This window comes from Apis mellifera, linkage group LG1, assembly GCF_003254395.2.
Source record: "Apis mellifera strain DH4 linkage group LG1, Amel_HAv3.1, whole genome shotgun sequence".
In the NCBI taxonomy this organism is placed as follows: domain Eukaryota; kingdom Metazoa; phylum Arthropoda; class Insecta; order Hymenoptera; family Apidae; genus Apis; species Apis mellifera.
The window spans coordinates 10,451,862-10,472,949 of NC_037638.1; the positions used below are offsets into that span (position 1 = coordinate 10,451,862).

Here is a 21,088-nt window from a genome sequence, read left to right on the forward strand (position 1 = left end):
TAATGGATGATTTATAGTTAAGAAATCGTGAATAAATTGGCCATCGTCAAATTTGGAAAGATCGCGAGTGTACGATTCGCAGTACACAACCACTTGTGGATCGTAGGCACGAGATACATGTGCTAACGTCAGCGAACACGATTTCTCTTGTTGCAAAAATAAGGTTTCGATATCAACAAGTATCGTTGCAAAATGATACGCGACATTTAGAAACAGAAAAATCAACCAAACTATCTCAAATGGTTATGAATTTTTATAAGAAATTTCGACCGAAATCCGTGTGTGTCAACGCCATGTCAAAATTTGAGTGGCGTTACTCGCATAAAGTAAAAAGAAATCAATGATCTTACCAAAACTGCACAAAGAGAAAATAATGGACTGTTTGCAATAATTTCCAATGAAAATTTCACAACAGAAAACTACACAAAATTCACAAAATACTTCGAAGCTAGCGGCGAGATGTTTCGTGCAGACAACTGCATGTATACACAGCTAACAGTGCTGCCACATTCGAAACGACGACAGCTACGAGAAATAAAATTATGACCGCGTATTTCAAATTGTCTTACAAATATTTCCATCGAAATAAAAATAATTGTTTCGTGATTATCCTTTATTTTTATTAATTTTATATATATAAAAGTTTTGTAAGTAATTTTTACAATTGTTCGTGATTTACAACTTTATAATTTATTGGATGTAATGTTTTTTCTAATAATTAAACAATAATATAATAATTGATTCGAAACTCTTGTGGCGAAATATTAAAAAAGAATATATCTAAAATCTATATATTTAATTACAAAGAAATAGTTATGTCAGATGATTATATATAGAATAGATCTATCGTACAATGCAATAGGTTAAAAAACTTCGTCTATGACCTCGTTACCATTCTCGCATCACATGCAACATTATCGATTCAGAATGGAATGAAACAACAGCGCTACTAGGAGGAAAAAAATTGTAATTAAATATAACGATTGTCAATTGTACGTCTTTGATATAAGAATTTTTAATCGATTTAAAATTTAGATTTAAAATTTAGATTTAACGTAAAATATTACCAACTACTTTTTACGCGGGAATCACAAGGTATATTTCAAATACTTGTTTTAATTCAAAATATATCTTGAGAAATAATCTTCGTACGATTATGAATATTCAAACTCGAATTGTGTTAAATAATAAAATTCAAGTTGCATTTGTTTACGTATAAAATATTTGGACGAATTATAAATAGAAAAGGTTGATTCTAGAAATCCTTTGAATGAAAAATAAAAATATTTGCATTTCATTTTTTAATTATTGATAAAAATTCAAACATTCAATATCCCTATGTTACGAATAAATTCTTTTACATGTATATATATATATACTTACATATATTTCATAAATTCACTGCCCTAAATTGTAGAGGGCACAAAACTTCTGGTTTCTTGCACGATCGGTAATTCAGAACATAAAACACAAAATTCCAACTTATTTCAACAATAATATAATTAAAATTAAATAATACAGAGAAGAAAAGAAGATAGTAGGTCTATTCTTTGATTAAAATATTATGATATTGTGATACTTTGCACGTGACGAGAATACTTTACTTTTTTCTCTCCTTTTCTCTTTTGCATGGCAGGGATGAAGAAGCAAGAAAGAGGATAAAAAAACAAAAGAAGAAGAAATTTTATGAAAAAGAAGTGTAGCAAGAAGGCCAACAAAAGTGTGATATAGAAGCAATATATCGAAAAACAGACTAGAAGTACATGCTATTTATAGAGGGATGGTGAATTGGTTATGCCACTGAAAGGGCAAGGGAGAGGGAGAAATCTCTAGCTTCGAGAGTGAAGAAACAGTGCTGCCTTTAAAGATGGCCTCCGACGACAACGTGCCGTGTCGCGTCTATGCCAAAAAATGTTCGAAAACTGTTATCGGACCGTGAATATCGATTAAATCGAATTGTACAGTGATTATAGAGATATTCTATACAATTGTTCGGTAACGATAGGAAAAAATGTTTGGTGTATCACGGTGTTTAATTAATTGAAAAGCAAAAAGATTGACGAGATGCGAGATCGGATCAATCTAGTGGTAGTCATTCTACCCCGTTTCGAGTGACAGTAGCTTACGTAACGGATTATTCTCGCTATGATAACGATACTCCAGCCACGAATGCGAAACAAGAAACTGTTTTACCCGGTTATTCGTGGCGCTGCGCACGAATCTGCTAGAAATACGCATCGCGACTGACCTGATTATTCTTTGTCGTTTTGATATCGTGCCACGTTACTGTTCGAGTGCATCCTTTTAGTTTCGAATCCAGCACGCTGGAAAATAATATTGAAGCTCGTTCTGATGAATTATGACAGCGGCGCTCGTCATGGAAAACATAAATTGGGATCCTGGTGAGTGAATTCAAACGATCAACTACTTGTGTTTTACCGCGATACATTTGTTTTCGTTCATCGTTCTCTTTTTTTTAGCTTTTAATCAATGATGGCATCGCAGATTAAAATGTTTTGGCATTTCGGTATGCATTGTCACCGGCTCGATTGAACGCGATATTTTCAAAAGTAGAAGCATTACCTTTATATTGTATTCGTACATTACATTACATCTATTTTTACCTGCTAGCAAACCTTCTTCAACAAAATGTCCGAATTAACTTGAAACAAAACTACTATTATTATAACAGAAAGGGATGTATTTCACGTTCACGGAAATTAATTTATCGATATAGGAAACAATGTTACCGTGAAATTGATTCTTTTTTAAAACAAAAAAAAAAAAAATAACCAGAATGTAGTTATAGTTTTTGGAAGGTTATAGTACGATAATCTCGTACGATAATGTATCGTTAATATGAAAATTAAAAAACAATTGTTCAAGTATAGTATACATTTATTGTGCGTGTCTTTTTATTTGAATTTTACGATCTTTCTGAACAATAGAATAAGAATAAATTTTGTTGATTTTTTATTATATGAATGTCCATTGTCTTTCCTTTCTTTTAGCTTTGTCCAAGCTGTTAAATTCTCTACAGGAGAACAAGAACGAGATACCAAGCTGCACCGAAGAGGAATTCGGTTTCTTAAGCGAGTTGTTACAATCGAAGGAATTGAACGCTTTGGTGAACGTGCATAATAAAATTTTGAACAATGTCAAGGATGACAAATTCTTTCCCGTACTCTCCAATTCTATGGATATCGACATCGAAGTCTTGGATCTCTTGTCCACCAAGACTCACGTCTCGAAGGATTGCAAAGAACTTTTCCATTTACTTCAGAAACCACACATACAGGTAACAGTGCAAATAAACAGATAGAAAATATCGCGTAAGAGAAAAATTAAAGATGGAGAAATCGAGAGATGTTTTGTCGTAGGGCTTGTTATGCGCCCACGACGCAGTTGCCCAAAAAGATTATTATCCTCGATTGCCGGAAATTCCATTGGAAGTGGACGAGGATGAAGAAACCGTGAAGATAGTGCAATTGGTGAAATCGAACGAACCCTTGGTACGTCAGACAGGTCGCACGTTTCGTGTTTAGTATTTTTTTGTTTTTTTTTTTTTTTTATTTAGTAAATTTTTCGCTCAAATACCACGATAAAAAAAAGAGAAGGAAAGAAAGCTTAATAGCGTAGAACAAATTGATAGTTAACTAAAAAAGAAAGGAGAAGACTATATGTGTGTATGTATATGTATATATATATATTCTCTCTCTTTATACTATACATATACATACAGGGTGACACATTATAATCTTTTCACGCGATTGCCTCTTCTACTATTTACTTGGAAAAAAAAAAAAAAATGTTTTAAAGTTTCAACATCGTTTCACGACGGTATGAGATTTCAAAGTGTTCTTTACTTTTTTTAAACGAATATTTGTTTTTTAATTTTTTTTTTTTCTTCTACAGTCAACACGAAGATTCATAATAATTATAATGTATTGATCTTTCAATCTTTTAGAATCTACTCTTCTCCAGAAAATATTTCTCTTATTACATAATATTTGGATATTTGGATCTTGAATCATTGAATAGAATTTCACTTTCTCGGATGATAGCTAAAAATTATTAGCGCATTAATCACATGGAAGGATTATAATAAAGAGGGTCATCGTGTGAGAAAGAGAAAAAGTGATACGAGTGATTTAGCTTTACTTAAAGTAATTACGATGATTTGCATGGGATTTTGAACCTGATTAATCCTTTATATCGATTTAGATACCTCATGTTCCCGTAATAAGTATCTTAGTATCGAACCACGTATCGTTCGCACGATACTCAATACTGTTTCTTAAGTAATCACGTGTTTCTTTCATCGTCAAACTTGCTTCGAAGTGTGGCGCCGGCGTTGAACCGATCGTGGTAAGTCGACTTCAAGCCGAAACATGTATTACTTTTACAGGCCTGTAAACGTAATTTCCATCGCGTATCAAGCAATGCGCAATACGATTTTTCAGTAGAATTTCATTTTATTTCTTCTCGTTCCATCTTGTTTTAATTTTTAACCAGGCTGTCTAGATCGTCATTTAGATTTAAACTTTTTTTTTTTTTTTTTACTTTTTGTCACTTTGCGATCTCGCCTCTATACCGAAGTGAGAAAAAAAAAGTATATATATATATATATATATATATATATATATATTCGCGGATAGAATATCGGCTGTAAATAGAACGCTGTTCGTTTTCTTCTTAAAAAACACGAGTACGTTCATTTTGCTTTTTATACTTTACATACATTGGTCCATCCCCAATTGATTTGTGTTTATTTGTTTGTCATTGTTCATTTTTTTGCTTGTAAATAAAAACAATTTCTCTAATAATAACAATTGTATCCAGTGTTATTGTCCCGCATGTCCTCGTATAAAATATATGGAAAAAAATCTCTCGAGATAATGGAAGAAAGTGTAAAATATTATATAGCACGTCCACCTCCCAAGAGATGGACGCTTTACGTCATATTATAAAATTATACGTGGAAGCTTCTTCGAGATGCGAATTAAAAATAAAACTTTGGCGAGTTGTTACCCTCTGGTAAGAAATCGTCGATTATCTCGAGAAATTTGAAAGATTTCCGAGCACAAGCGAATAACTTGCTTTGAAAACTTGCGGTCAAAGAACTGCGTCACTTTAAAATAAAATAAATCTAATAAGAGCCGACTGCTGCTTCCGATCGAATGATTGTTTGTCGCGATTCTCTTTGTTTTTTCTTTTCGTTCGTTCGTTTTTTTTTTTTTTTTTTTTAAAGAAAAACTAAAGAAGGCACAACATCGCGCATCTCAGCAACCGCAAATGAAAAATATCAGTTTACACGTTGACAATAGGGGGCGACCATTAAAACGTGCGAGGTGACCGGCAAAATCGTGATAGCACGGATAATGCACGGCGGGGCGGCCGATAGATCCGGCCTCATTCACGTCGGGGACGAAGTTTGCGAGGTGAACGGAATCAGCGTTGAAGGAAAGACTCCGAACTGTGTTCTCAAGATATTGGTGAGCCACCCGTTTTATTACTTTCGATATTTATCATACACTTGATTTCTAAACTTGACCAGTGTGTAAAACGATATATATTCTCTTTCAGCAAAATTCCGAGGGTACGATTACGTTTAAAATAGTGCCTGCCGATAGCAAAGGAGGGATTCGCGAGAGCAAGGTATTTATATTATTTTTTTTTTTTTAAATAATTTTAATCGTTCAAATTTATTTTGTTAACGCTCCTTAGGTACGAGTTAGGGCGCATTTTTCGTACAAAGCTGCCGAAGATCCTTACATACCTTGCAAGGAGGCCGGACTAGATTTTTCTAAGGGTGATGTCCTTCACATCGTCAGTCAGGATGATGCTTATTGGTAGAGAGAGAGAGTTTTATTCTTCGTGCGAATTTTATTCTATCGTGAATATTAATTTCTAACGTTTGAAATTAGGTGGCAAGCTAGGCGCGAAGGCGATCGAAACATGAGGGCGGGTTTGATCCCAAGTAGAGCCTTGCAAGAGAGACGGATTATCCTTGAAAGACAGCAGAAGGAGAAAACCGACGACGACAATATGAGTAAGTGTAAATAATAATAATAATAATATGCTTCTGTTTGTATCTTTAATTTTTTCATCCATTAACATTTGTCTCTCAAGATTATGATATTGAAAATTCTTTCATATCATCTTTCTGATAGAAAGACTCTCTAATCTCGTTTTTAAGTTTGCCAACTGCATGTCGAGGCGATCTTTAATCATGTCGTATGTCTGGTTGAACCGTGAACGAAACGAAACAACTGGGTCTCGGCTGCCCTTCTTAACGGATGATGGCCTGACGACCTAACCGTCGGTTAGGCTTGTGTTCTGTTCCAGTGCCTTTGCCCGCATTGTGCCCCCGTCCCACTACCTCTTTACACGCCTCGCCTACAAAGTGCAACTTGCAGGGAGTAAAAACTAAAAAAATCATATATGACGCTGCAGAGAACGACGATTTCGACCGGGAAGAAATACCGACCTACGAAGAGGTCGCAAAACTGTATCCAAGACCGGGCCTCTACCGACCGGTGGTTCTGATCGGGCCACCAGGTGTCGGAAGGAACGAGCTCAAGAGGCGGCTCATGGCCACCGACCCCGATAAGTACAAGACTCCTGTCCCTTGTAAGTTTAATCTATTTTCATTACCCTTCTTATTTATTTTCATCCGTCGAGTATAACGATTCTTTTCTTTCTCCCCTTTCGTAAAAAATTTGAATTAATTAATATCCTTGACGTTCTCCAGATACCTCGAGGCAGCCGAGGGCAGGCGAAATCAACGGGAAAGAGTATCACTTCGTGAGCAGGGAAAAGATGGAGGAGGAGATCGAGGCCGGCAAGTTCATAGAATACGGGGAATATAAAGGGAACTTGTACGGTACCAGTTGCGAAAGCGTGAGCTCGTTGATAAACGCGGGATACGTGTGCCTGTTGAACCCTCATTACCAAGCGTTGAAGATGCTACGAACTCCGCAGACGAAACCGTACGTGATATACGTAAAACCGCCGAGGTTCGAGATATTGAAAGAGACTAGGAACGATACTAGAGCGAGGTCAACCTTTGACGAGAGCAACTCTCGAGGTTTCACGGTAAATTTCTCTATTTTGGAATTGTATATTTGTATAAATTAATATTTATATATTGCGTTGTGATGCACATGATGGATTGCTTCATTGCAGGACGAGGAGTTCGGTGAAATTTTGCACAGCGCCGCAAGGATCGAATTTCTGTACACTCATCTGTTCGACGAAGTGATCGTGAACGCCGATCTTCCTATCGCGTTCGAACAATTGGTGAACGCCGTTCACCGGGTTGAATCGGAACCGCTCTGGGTACCTGCCTCGTGGGTTCAATAAATTTTGTTTCGAGGGAAAATGAAAATTGCAAGTTCGATGCTTTTCTCTGAATTATTCAAGTTGTACTTTTTCAGTAAAGCGCCTGTTTTCCTCTTCATCTTCATCTTCTATAGAGCATCTCGATAAGTACTCCCCAAGAAGAATGTCGATGCCTTTATACCCAGATATATATATATATATATATTTACATTTTTGACACGTCGAGAAACTCGATCCGATTTATTTTAAACTATTTTGTTCTTTTCAATGTGAAACGAAACTCGTTCTTCGTTATGCAGATACATAGATATATGTATACTGTATTTGAATAGGGTTTAAGAAGTTTGTATTTTTACCAATGATCTCGTTTTTAAGCGTTTAAGTTAAACGTATCTTTGATTTCTAATGTATCGTGCATTCGATGCATAATATTAGAATTTTTACTGCCACGAATTAAAAGCATCTCGCGACGAAGGAGTAGAAAGTAAATATTGTTGTGAAGGAATTTGAAAGTGTACGTAAAGCACGGGAACCGTGTAAAAATTCTTACGTAATTTTTTTGGGATCAACGATTATAAATGGTAGCTCGTCGAGACGAGTTGATAAAGTTGGTGAAATTGAAATTTTGAAATGTTAAATAATCGTTATTATACCACTCGTGACCTTTGATCCCAGTTGTTGATTGTTGCCAAATAAGTAATCGTGCATAAAACATATGAGAATCATCTCGTACAATTATTGTATTTTCCACCCGATCAGCATTGCCACGATATTGCTATTTTTTTCATAATTAAAGGGCTGCCAGCATGAGGAAGATTTATGCACGCTATACCGTTAGCGTTGCATCAAATAGTTCATCCTCGATGTAAACTCTCTATGTTATCGAAATATAGTATTACACTTTGAAATACGCATTATTGTTTTTTTTCCTGATTTTTTTAATCAAAATTATCTTGTTCATACCTTCAGTCGATAACGTTGAAACAATTTTTCAAGATATATTAACTTGATTCGATTTATTATCCGGCAAAAGTTCAATTATTTTTTACAAAGAACAATTTTAAACGAGTTTCATCGATCGATACGAAAGTCGAACTAAATTTAAGGTTAAGTCGAGTTCAACCTTGAACTAATGAATTCTGACATTTCTCCGATGCGGAATAAACGAATCGTATCTATATTGAAATCTATGTAAAATCCATACAATAAAAAACCTTCGAATACCATTTTGAATAAATTGCATGCGGATAATAGCTTTCTTTTAATAACACGTCATCACATAGTTGTTTCTTTTACCACGTACATATATTATTTTTCTTGCAAAATTGCAATTCATTTGTCACGAATATCACGAATAGCTCGATATGTTTTACATTTTTCCAATTACTATTTTGTAATCGAAACTAAACGTTTCTGTCTTGAATATTTTAAGAATATACATTACGCTCGACCTACGTGTTTCTAATTAAATGGCTATTCTAAGATGGGTATATACATTTTAGCGAAGCCGGAAAAGATTAGTTTTCGGCAGATTGCTTCGAAATTCACTATATCTGTAAAATACATAACTGCTAATCTAGGTAAATACTATTTTTGGAAATTTTAGTTTTCTAATTGAACTTGAATCGTTGAAACTTTCGTGAACACGTGCACGCGTCCCAATGGATAATGCGTTACTGCACGAAAATAGATCGAACGAAACTCGGTAGGTATGTCAGGAAAATCGTGGAACCTTTTTTTTTTCCGTTTCGACTCGGTTGGAAACACATTTCGACAACACGTTTGTACAAGTTAATGGAAATAAAAAAGAAAAAGTTATAGAATTTTCGTGTTCAGAATCTTTTCGTTTTGACCAGATATTAAAGTGTATCTGGCCTAAATCTGCGACTGCGCGGATGAGAGAGCGTGCGATACGACTCTCGTGATACTTTCAGGGCGAGGGTGCGAATTAAATTTTAGCCCAGTATCCAATCAACCCTTACGCGAACAGATTAGTTTGAATAGTTTGGGCGATAAGATTAATGGCGTCGTGGATTATTTCTTTTATCGTATTTCCGATACGCAGTCCACGATTACAAACGTACTACCATTATATCATATCCGGTAAATGTTTCGTCGAAACAAACGTGCAAATACTCTTTGAACAAGATTCTTAATAATCGAGACGTATAATGCATCTTAGAAAGTCTTAGAGATCTTTCTAGAGCAAGAATATTCGCGGTATTTTCGCGTCGTGCATCGATAAACGAAAATAGAAACAGGTAAATATTTCTTTCCAAAGTGATCCTTAAATTCGAGAAGCGCAGAAACGTTTAACTTTACTTTAGTGATGTTCGAAACGACACTCGAAACGAGTAAACTTTTCATTCAATCATTCGAGTGTACACGAGAGTACGTGAGTTATATAGCGGCAATTGATAAGTGATGCTTTTTTTTTTTATTATGAGAAACGATATAAAAAGAAAGGTTACAAGGTGTTTGGAAAAGCTTTCGATTTTTATGGAATTTTTCTCTCTCTCTCTTCTCGAATAATCTGTTTATTTACAGCGCCTCGTTACAAATTAAAAGACTCGGTAACGAATCACGGCCACGATATCAAGCGACAAATTTACGAATCCCACCAGTTTGACGTCGGCCTCGTTTAAAATTAAACCGAAGCCTGGCCAGTATGGAAAAGAACGTTCTTACGTAGATACCGAAAACCGATCGAGAGAGGCGAATCAAGTGTTCGAATCCGCCGAATCAGTGAGATTATTATATCATATTATATCGTGTGCACAAAATGTGTCAATGGCACAATGTCACACGTGAATTATCAACGTAACGTTATTATTATTATTCCCGATGAACCCGCGCGCGTGCTATCGACATTGATTACCTTCATCGAGTTTGCCGAGCACCCTTATGAATTTTCATTAATTGCACGCTCGTATTTAGACAACCTCGGCTCGCCCATTGTTAATTAAATTAATAATCTATCTATCTCTATCGTTGCCAAAATTTTTAAACAATTAATCAATATATCGTAATCATCTTAATTATAAACATTCGTTCGTTTCGCAAGATTTTTTCCCTCAAAGTAATGGCATTGAACTACTAGCTCGAGTTCGTGACTTTCTATAACGTTTCAATTTGCTTATTTCGTCGGGCGGAACATCTGTAGTATTTCGCTCGTTTGATTTTACGACCGCGTCGAACGAACGAATAACAGTTAAAATTATGTACTCTCTGGTTTCTCGCGAAAACCAGTCACGTAATCCATGTTTTTCCCAACGAGAAAAAAAAACATCTCTCGAGTTTAATGAAAAAAATTAACGAATTATTCCAAAATTACTCTCTCTCTTTCTCCTTTTTTTTTCGTGGAAAGCGTATTCCGCGTAATCTGACGTACTTGCTAAAATAGCTCGCCGGCCATATGCGCTCTCTCAAACGGTAGACACCGTAATAATTTTGTAAAATCGATAAACAGGCCGGGGCAAGTTTTCGAGTATGATGGCATAATCGATAGATTCCCGTGCAGCGAGAGAATTCAAAATATTGGCTTAACGCCAGAGGCGACGGCGACGAGGACAACGACGACGACGACGACGACGAGAGTGAATGCCGCCAAAATAAGCACGCGGCAAAAGGACGAGTGGACGCGAGTCAAGTCTTCTCTCGAGAACGCCGCGCCATGGATACATTGATGATACGTCGGCAAACAAATCGAGTTGAGACGCGACGATCCTCCGTTCAAAGATAATCCAACCGCGCCGTGTTAACGTAAATCGCGATCGCAGGCAATGACAGGCGGCTCGATCCTCCACGATCCTCGATGGAATCTAGATCGACAATGACTAAGAGCCAAGGGAACGGATCGTCGACAAGCAACGAGGCTCACGGAGGAGCGTGTTTAACCAACAACACCGTCATGCTCCAACGTGTGAATATCATCGGTCAAGTAAGCGTTTTTCCTTTTAACTTGTCCCTTCTCTCATCCTCTCGAGAATCTTTGAAACCTTCAGCTTTTTCTCTCTCGTCGAGTTTACTCAAAAATATCGAGTAGAATTGGCGAGGAAATTTTGTGTATTTGTAAGATCTCGTTCGATAACGCGCGTACACGCATCGTTGACGAGCAACGACCGAGCGACGCAACGATTTAACCGGCGTATAAATAGCGTTTAGTCGAAACGGATGCGGTAGAAACTCGCGTGCACGCCTCGCGAAGCGATCCGGAAGGCACGATTCGCTTTTCAAGGAACTTCTCCTACTCCGAATGTGCACGAGAGGAGGAACGGGCAGTGCCGTGATCCGCGACACCGTCAGTGATTTCCGAGTGTTTCCGCGGGAATGATCGATTTTCGACGCGTCAACCCGCACCTCCGTTCAAACAGAACGTTCTTCTCGTAAGTTTTTCTGCCCCCCTCTATCACGATCGATTTTCCAAGAATAAGAATTTTAAATTATTTATAATTAGAAGAAATTGATCTGGATCTAAGTTGGAAGAAGATATTTTTTGGTTGAAATATTTGGTTAAAAGAAAAGAGATACGTGTTGCAACGAGTCAGCGAAATTCGTAACAATTCTCTCGAAGCAACGATAAATCTAACAAGATAAACAATTTCTGTTATCGCGTCTACACAATGTACATATATATCCTCGAACGTATTGGTTTATTAATATTACACGCATATCTACATCCAAACAATTTCACGTATATCTTTCGCAGTCACAAACATCCTTTCCCTTTCCCTCCGAATCAAAAAAGATATATTTCGAAGATAAAAAGAAAATGTTTGTTCGATACGAATAAATGAACAGAATAATAGCCGGCGTTTGGAGGAGGGCAAGTGGCAGGTGAACGGTGTCCAGGCGGCGCGGGTAAAGTGCAACACATTGGCAAAGGGCAACAGTTGCCCCGTGAACCAGTGCAGCATCGTCGCCTCTAGGGGGGATCTCGCTCGAAATAACCGCACCGCGAGAGAGACGCCGGCGCCGTGCATCGTTGACAAGAGGAGCAAGACGAGCGTGAACGCGGCGAGTACTCGCGCAAAACGTCGGGACAACTTGCCCCTCAAACGAGACATCCCCTGCGCGGATGATTTCGGGAAGGCTCAACGTCCCATAAGAAAATCGTTCTCGGTACCCGACTGTCTGAGAGAAGGTAAAATTGTCCCGTTTCAACCGATTTTCGCATCGATTCTTTCTTCGTTACGTCACGCGTTCAGAAAAGTTCTCTATTCTTTTTTTCGAATACGCTCATCGTTGTTATATCACCGCCATTGTTTCTATTTTTAAAACACGCTCGCTCGAATATTGAATAACGACAATAGGATCGTGTTGCATCCGAGTATTTACAGCCGAAATATAGAAAGGCTACTGACGGACTGTGCTCTCAGGTCTTTCGACGACGCGGAAGATCGGGCGAGGAACGGGCGAGGAGGGCATTCTGAAAAAGTCTTCCGCGTTTCTGTCCAATTTCGCCCATCCGGCGGGCAAAATCAGGGAGAGGAAATTGAACGATCCGGGGGAAGGGTCGGAGTCGAGCTCCAGGTATCCGAGTTTCAAGGGTTACATCTCGTTGCTGAACAACCATCTCGACCCGTTTCAACGAGCTGGCTCCCCAACAACGTTGCTGGCCGAGCGGAGGAAAACGAACGGCGTAAAGAAATCGGTGTCCTTCAGTTCGGACACTAGCTTCGAGGAGAAACGCGCTCCTTATAAAAGAGCCGCCGTTCACGAGGTCAAGGTGTATCACAAGGGTGTTCTGCAAGGTATGCGTCCCTCTCTCTCATTCGTTTCCATTCATTTTCTCCGCCGCATAAGGTAAACCTCGTTTAATAAAACCTCGGTCGGTAATCAATTTCCAAGCCGGATACAGTTTTTCGATTTTCAACTGCGCCGCAGCTTGCGTGGTCGCTGTTTTCTTTGGAGATTCATCAAAACGGAATATTGCATACGGCGCACAATACCATGCCGTATAAACAAACGTGGAAAATAGAAGTGGAACAATAACGGGAATGATATACCGGCGTGTCTTCTCTAAACCGTAAATCGTGTAAAATAAAAAAGAAAAAAGGTGGGATTAAAAATTAATCCGGTTGAAAACTTTATTATAAAGAGAGATAAATTGTTTTTCTTTCATTCTTGTTGTGAGTTTGCCAACCATTTATATATATATTTCTTTCAGTGTCGTTGCTTGTTTGGTTATCATTTGTCGGATCGAATGAAAAGATTTTAAATATCTCCTTTATTTAGTTTCGAAACAAATAAAGAAATTTTAAATATAGCCACGTTTCTGTTTCTCATCAGATCGTAGCGTACGCGAGGTGGATATCGTCACGAAAGTGCCGTCCTCGTGGGAAGAAACCTCCGAGGGCCCAGCGGCCCTTCTGAGGGCAGCAAGAGACGCCGACGATGCGGTCCTCAACGAGATCGCAGTTCAAGTGCGAAAATTTGGATTTGGGAGCATGGACGTCAACATGGCTGATAGCAGCGGCAGAGTGAGTCTTTGAATATCTAATTGCAATCTCTTGGTTTGTACAAAATTAAAAATTACGAACGACTTGCGTTGAAACGAGATAAGAAAATTGATATCTTGTACCAATTTTTGTTTGAGTATACATATATATTATAATTAAGAGAAGAAGAAAATTCATTTTTCGAGTAACGAAATTGAATCGATGTGAGATGGATAATTGATTAAATATTTTTTTTACGAATGCGCACGTTATATATCGTCGGATTCGACGGTGACAATGTATTTACATACGACACGTATGATAAAAGAAATTTATCACGTAGATACACGATTCTGTTCGAGCGTGTTGGAATAATTGATTCAAGGCCGTGGAAAAAATAATTTTTTTTGTAGACGCGAGTGTTTAATCGTTTAAAAAAACGAAGCAAGGTATATAATATACACAGCGTCCTTAAATAAATCGCGCTATTCTTACGTCTCTTAGGTACAATTTAATGTTTTTAAAATAGAATGTGTTATTTGGTTAAATTTTTTTCCGTTTCTCAAAGGAGAAATTGATATAATATTAAGAATTTAAAACATTACTATACAAGAAGTGTATAATATCGCTCGATTATTCGATGTGATATTTATCGAATAAATTTATACGAAGAGGATTTCTTACGCGGGAAAAAAAGAACATTTGAAAAGCGGAGAAACTTTATTGCTTTTACCCGAAAAAAAGCGTATCTCGTACGCATTCGAAAACAAGAGAGTCTTATTTCGACGTGTGTTTGCTACAATGACGCACGTGAAGTAATAGCATTTGAGCTATCACGTCAACGTCAGTAACCACTTAATAAATTGATCCTTACACGAGACACAGTCCATTGTGCGCGTCTCACTAAAGAATAACGAGTTGGACAAATATCTCGAGCATACCGTGTATTTATATTTTTCATCTCCCCTTGAAACGCGATATAATCTCTTCATCTTTCCTTCTAACAACATTCTTAAGTATTAATCATGCGGCGAAATAAGAAAGATTCAATTCTCTGATGTATAATATAATATTATAAAATGCATATGCTGGTGTTGAAAAAATTTGTTACATGTCTTAGTTCTCCATAATTAGATCCTCTAAAAGCTCTTATTACTTAATTCAGCATATAGTCACTTTCCAATTCCACATAAAAATCTTTGTAACTGTAGATCTAAAAATGGTCACCAATTCTACAATCAGACCTTCATTCATTCAGACTCTTTCCAGAACAAAATAAAAGAAATCTTACAGCAAAGCGAGAAAGCAATCGATGATTGAAATAACATTTAATCGTAGACCGCCATCAGCTACATGGCTGGGAACGGCGCCTCGACGATGTTGGAGCTAGCGCTCTCGTTCGAAAGGGCGGATCCGAATATTCCCGACAACGAGGGCAACACGCCGCTTCATTTCGCCGCGCAAGCCGGTAAGCTTTCTATGAGTTTTTACAAAAAGAAACGTCTCTTTTTCTCGATTAAGAGATTCGTGAAAATATCGATCGCGGAAATCTTTCAAGGACGGAGATGTTCACCTTGCATCTACGTGTGCTTACTACGTGTGATCGAAAGAATCCGGCCACGTGGTGGATATAAATTTTATAAACACTTCTCGCGTCGTTAGAAGGTATACAGGGTGTCTCAGAGACTCTGATTTTTTCGATCTGTATAAATATCGTTTGTGATCGAAGAGTTATATAATTTTTAAACGAAAAAACATTTTAATCTTATTTCGATCACGCGTATCCCCTGTCGTATTATTTCATTCGTATTGCATCTTGGAAAGTAGCCAATTTCACTTGATTTATTCGAAAACAAAGGCTTAGAGTGTTGTTTCTTTTTCCTCTCTCTCCTCCATTTTTTCCTTTTCAATCATGGAATCATCGGTCAATTAGTTTGCACCATGATTTCAGAGACACTCTATATATATATACATATATATCGTAATACACGTTAAATTTTATACCCGCGATGCCGTAAGGATTCTACCGCGTCATCGGCGTCGAAAATAACTTGGAGTACTTACTCGAAACGCGCGTGGTTCGTCGTGACGTACACGCCAACAGACGTTTCGAAGCCAAAAAATATGGAACGAAACACTTTCGATTACTTCGAAGGACACGAGAAGCCTCGGTGTTCGATATCACCCTCTCTCAATATCTCGTTTCTGATCAGGGCAAACGGAATGTTTGAACATACTGCTCCAAAGGTGTCCGGAGATCGAGGTGGACGCGAGGAACGCGTCGGGTTTCACGCCGTTGATGAAGGCAGCCCTTCAAGGGAGGACCAAATGCGCCAAAATTTTGTTGTTCGCCGGTAAGTTAGTTTCCTTCCTTCTCTTTCTCTTCTTCTTTTTTAAATAAAACGGGAGGGAAACTCGCTGGTCGTGTTTCAGGCGCGAATCCGACGTTGAGAGATCACGGGAGAGGGTTGAGAGCGGAACAATGGGCGAGATTTTGCGGCAGGTACGTGTGCGCCGAAGTGATCGAAAGGTTCGCCAGGCATCGACTTCTTGAAAGATCAACTTCTTGCCGGTGGGGTAGCGAACCTGAACTGGCGGCAAAAGTACTGCAAGGAAAGGTAAACGGATCTTTTAATGAAAATTATCGATGTATTTTATCATTACTATTAATACCACTCTGATTATTATCTTCACGATATATTCTAAAGATTATTTCAATCGTATGAATATATTTTTATCATACTTGTAGGATTAAATACTTTTGAAAAAAAGTAAAATTCTTGATCCAGTTATCCAGAGTATCCGATATATGTTGAAAGATAAATTCTAGAATAATAAATATATATATATAATCGTTTTATAGACCAATGGAAAATCAAAATCAAAATAATTATACTCGTGGCGATTTCAATTCTTCAAATATATTAATATTCTTAGATATTTAATATATTTAATATAGGTCGTGCCAATTCCTAGTACACCCTTGTCGTCCTCATCTTCGGGGCTGAAATCAAAAATAAGAAAAGTGTTTCGCACAACATCTGGTCCAGACAGAAATTTTTCTCTCGTTTCTCAATTAACTAGCGCTGCCCTTTGCGCGAGCAGCCCCGCTCTACCGAAATCCAGCGACGTTCCTCCCGTTGTTAAAAGTCTTCTTCGACCGTTGAGCGTTCCACAGTTAAGGTAAACGCTACGGTATTCACGTATATTGTAATATTTCAACTTTATCAAATTAGATAATTTATTATCTTTTTTAGAGTGACGTTAGTTTCACCGCAAGATTTCATCGAGCAATCAAAGGACAAATACGGGTCAAATTTCACAGAGAAGATCGAGAATACGGTAGGAAAACCATCACGGTCAAAAAAGAAAAATAAATAAATTTGGTGAATTTGTATTCGTAAGCCGATTTGTCGATGAACGCGTTTCTCGTTCTCGAAAAAAAAATATTTTTAAGAATTTCGAATTTTTATCAATTCACAGTTCCTAGCGAGCGACGCAAATCTCGCTCTTTTTTTTTTAAAAAGATTATAGTTGTTAAACGAATTCTCGAACAATTCTCCATCGGCAAATTTTTTTTCTTTTTTTTTTTTAACGTCATAGACACTTGTTTATATAATCGGACAGAGAAAAGGATTGCCAGCGTTCGTTGGGATTATTTTTTCTTCTCGCATGTTATTAATCGTTAAACTTGAGATTCGATATAAGTAAATGATGCTAGTAGGTGTTTAAAACGCGTGAAATTTATTTTTAGTAGTTTACGATTTTGGTAAACTATACGAGAAGAGAAAATACGCAGATAGGCCAACTTCTATAAAATCACGGATACCAAAGAAAATCGATAAGAATAGGTATAGGTGATGAACCATCGGATCGATAAAGTATTTTTAAAACGATTTTAAATAATCACCCGTCAAATTGCGATGAGAAATATCGCTCTCGCGATTTTTCACTTTATAAACGGAATATAAATAAACTAACGTTTTTTTCTTTTTTTTTTTTAATCGCGCAATGGTGATCATCGAACAAATTTATATAAATAAATTTCTCGACACAAAAGTGACACTATTTGTTTGTAAAAATATCTTAAAAGACGAAAATAATTATTTTTGTCGAGATAAAAATATAGATGTACTTAATAATATATATATATACTTGTACAAAAACATATCGAATACCTAAATCAGTACATCATAATATTTATATTTGTACATTCAATTTTACATATACATATACATATATTAACATTTATATTTAATGTTCGAACGCAAACAGTGCCAAATTTTATGAATCAATAATGCGTTCAATAAAAATAAAAGTCTATCTTCTGCTATATAGTATACGGAATAACGAGGTAGAACAAATGAGGAGAGATTTGTGTATGATGAATGAAAACAATTTGTCTCCGTACCTCGTTTGTTGTTTATTACTGTAAAAGAAAAAAAATAAATCTTTTCAATCAAATCTATTATAAATATTTACGAGATACGGAACATCATATACATATATATATATATCCTTAATATAATAGAATGCCTTTGCTTTATAATTTATGTTAAAATGATTGTTCAAATAATTTTGATTGATCCGCACATCGATGAAATTATTGAGCACAGATTTATTCATTATTTTACGATTCATCCGATTTTCTATTTCGACGTTGCCTGCGATTCTTCGCTTTTGAAAGAATCTCGTATGCCTGTTGAATTTCCATAAATTTCTCTTGAGCTTGTCTCCTTTCTTCTTCAGTGCCCTTTATCTTGTCCGGATGATTGTCCCTCGAGAGCGCTCTCCAACGAGACGTCACTTCGGCTTGCGTTGCCGTTTGGGAAAGACCTAAAATCTATATACGAAGGGAATTATAAATATTATAAAATAAATTTCAAATCGCATACCTTGTAAGCGTTTATTTCTCCTCGAGGATCCGTGAGATCTATCAATTGTGCCCACGTTGCCCAGAAACCTTGATACTTCGCTTGATTCCACGTCGCCTCGAGGCTCGCCTATATAAAATTTCAGGTTTCATAAAATCTTCATCCAATTGCCTTAATTATATCAATTTAGAATAATTAAATTAACCTTAAGATCAAGCCATATAGGGGACGTTAAAAAGTGTTGAATAGCTTCCGATAATTTGATCTCCTCGCCCTCGCTATCGGTAACAACAGCATTAAAGTATAGATACGATCCTAGTAAAAACGTGTAAAATGAAGCTGCTAAACCGATATAAAAGATTCTTTGAACGATGTTTCTCCTCTTTCTTGGCTTCAATCTCCATTGCTTGCTGAATGTATCGAAACTTAGACTGGCAGCAACGACCATCAGAAATACCCACATGTTGTCATCCCCGATGTAGGTTAACGTTGGATACAATAAATATGCCGAGCAGAGAGCGATCCATATGGAACCTTGTTCCCTGCCAATATTCCCGATCGTCCAAACACCTGAGTAAATAATAATTATTAGAACCATGAAAAACATTCTGCAGAAGAAAACGAAGATAACAAGGAAACAAATATATTTTACGAATCTAATCAATTATAAATGTAATGTACGAAATAACGAATTATATTTTGAATAGAAAAGAATGAAAAATTAAATAAATATTTTATACATCTATTTTAAATCTAATTAATTATGAATATAATGTATATTCGTTAAATTATTTTCATAAATTGCATCATTTTATATAAACGTATTGCCAATGTGTGCTTGTAACAATTTAATGTGTATATATATATAGTTTAGTTTAGTTTGATAAAAATTTTATCAACTAATTATACTTGGAAAACGAACGTATCGTTAATAATCGTAAGTGACATGTATATATTAAACACGTAAACTACGTAATATGTATATAACATATCTTATATATATTTATATATATATTTTTACCTAAAGCAACAACTAAAGGCGTTAAAATGAGTAAATATCTAAAATTAATTCCATATATTTCGTCTCCTGGAATGGCATTGCGAAATATTTCAGCCCATAAATATGCAACAGCATTTTCAGTAACAAATCGCACTGTAGAGAATGGCGGCTGAAATCAAATACGATACGCTGCATTAATATTTTGCTTACGTTATCAATTCTTATTTCTTATATTCGATATATAAAAAAATAATTTTTTACACGTTGAAATTATTATACGATTCGTTAAATCTTACTTTTTACAAACTTTAGATTAGATTTTTCCTTAACATACTTATTCAAATTAAGATTCAAATTATTTATCAATTTCAATAATACCTTACGATTATTTCTAACTTTTTGTTTAAAATCATTTACAAAACTGGGATCCTCGTTTATATCGCGCACGTATGAAGGAATTCTATAGATGTCTCGAAGCCATCCGATACCAAAGTATCCACCAAAAGTGCTAAAATATACAAAAGCTTGTGCGTCTCTTTCCAAGTATATGTGATGCGCGCCAACTAAACCACCGATTAACCACAGTACATAGGCCCAAAATGTCGATTTTTGCTTCTTTGTCGATTTTTTATTCTTCTCCATGAAATGTCCATTTTTTAATTCCATTTTTATTTCTTTCATTGTGAAATTTAATTATATATCGCGCATTGTATTACACATTCTTCTAAAAGTCGATACGTCACAAGTTTTATTTTTTTATTTTCGTTTCGTTTCCTATTTCGTTACAATTAATTAAACAAAATAGTTAAATGCGCATTGTCGAAGTAAGAAACACTATCGTCTCACAATTGCACTACATATACTAACTTCGTTTATACCATTTGCTAGGTATCGTTATCATCGATTATTGTTATCATTTAGTTTTTCATTATTCTTACATTTAACAATAACGATTTTTTATGTGTCACTGTGTTTGTGATTCATCAATTAGCTTAATATATGATTATTTTTCTTGTAAAAAAGGCAAAAGTACGACTATATTTGTCAGTACCGTTTCAAAAAATATCGCAGATGTCTTCACTATACTGGTTCGAATCATTTGTAGTTCAACGCTCTGTCGAATATAACGGTATTTTCGGCAGGAGCGTAGCAATAGCAACCTGTAATACTTGGATCCAATATAGAAATCATCATCACGAATAAATTATATCATTACAATCACACATTTATTTTTAATTAATTCATTTTTAATTAATCATATTGAAAAAAACATTCAAATTTACAATAAATTAATTATTATAGATTTATTGTATTGTCAAATAAAAAATTCGTATTATTATTCGTCTATTCAAATATTATCTTACTTAATATAAGTATACAATAAAAAGAATATGAAATATAATATAAAACTTCCATATATCGTAAAATAT

General features: G+C 36.1%; 4 protein-coding genes across 11 annotated transcripts in view; 2 read left to right on the top strand and 2 right to left on the bottom strand.

The window, feature by feature from the left end:
• LOC725189 (protein bric-a-brac 2) overlaps window positions 1-508 on the bottom strand; it is a 220,487-nt gene extending 219,979 nt beyond the window's left edge. For 4 of the 5 annotated variants that reach the window (XM_026446291.1, XM_026446289.1, XM_026446288.1 and 1 more), the window contains exon 1: window positions 351-507. The gene's annotated coding sequence lies outside the window, so the exon portion shown is untranslated. Of the gene's footprint in view, window positions 1-350 lie in introns of all 5 variants that reach the window. The other variant, XM_026446287.1, reaches the window with a different exon arrangement.
• Window positions 509-1,856: 1,348 nt separating this feature from the next.
• LOC408598 (MAGUK p55 subfamily member 7) lies at window positions 1,857-8,254 on the top strand. Of its 4 annotated transcripts, none has more exons than XM_026446293.1 (11): window positions 1,857-2,402; window positions 3,012-3,298; window positions 3,381-3,512; window positions 4,342-4,368; window positions 5,328-5,495; window positions 5,587-5,658; window positions 5,728-5,852; window positions 5,928-6,052; window positions 6,331-6,633; window positions 6,755-7,098; window positions 7,189-8,254. In XM_026446293.1, exons 1-11 carry the CDS (start codon window positions 2,360-2,362, stop codon window positions 7,363-7,365), a joined length of 1,803 nt encoding a protein of 600 aa, XP_026302078.1. In that variant the 5' UTR covers window positions 1,857-2,359; the 3' UTR covers window positions 7,366-8,254. The 4 variants fall into 4 exon arrangements, with proteins under 4 accessions (XP_026302078.1, XP_026302080.1, XP_026302079.1 ...); XM_026446295.1 differs by having other exon boundaries at window positions 6,457-6,633; XM_026446294.1 differs by lacking the exon at window positions 4,342-4,368.
• Window positions 8,255-10,827: 2,573 nt separating this feature from the next.
• LOC102656618 lies at window positions 10,828-18,248 on the top strand. The gene is made up of 9 exons (XM_026446292.1): window positions 10,828-11,284; window positions 12,145-12,487; window positions 12,723-13,097; window positions 13,636-13,826; window positions 15,123-15,252; window positions 15,998-16,138; window positions 16,218-16,402; window positions 16,744-16,967; window positions 17,042-18,248. Exons 1-9 carry the CDS (start codon window positions 11,159-11,161, stop codon window positions 17,163-17,165), a joined length of 1,839 nt encoding a protein of 612 aa, XP_026302077.1. The 5' UTR covers window positions 10,828-11,158; the 3' UTR covers window positions 17,166-18,248.
• LOC410730 (dnaJ homolog subfamily C member 22) lies at window positions 17,669-20,826 on the bottom strand. Its single transcript, XM_006568544.3, has 5 exons — window positions 20,037-20,826; window positions 19,680-19,827; window positions 18,864-19,228; window positions 18,680-18,787; window positions 17,669-18,627 (listed from the first exon to the last, which is right to left on the bottom strand). The coding sequence occupies exons 1-5, from the start codon at window positions 20,337-20,339 to the stop codon at window positions 18,415-18,417; spliced, it is 1,137 nt and encodes a 378-aa protein (XP_006568607.1). The 5' UTR covers window positions 20,340-20,826; the 3' UTR covers window positions 17,669-18,414.
• Between the last annotated feature and the right edge of the window lie 262 nt (window positions 20,827-21,088).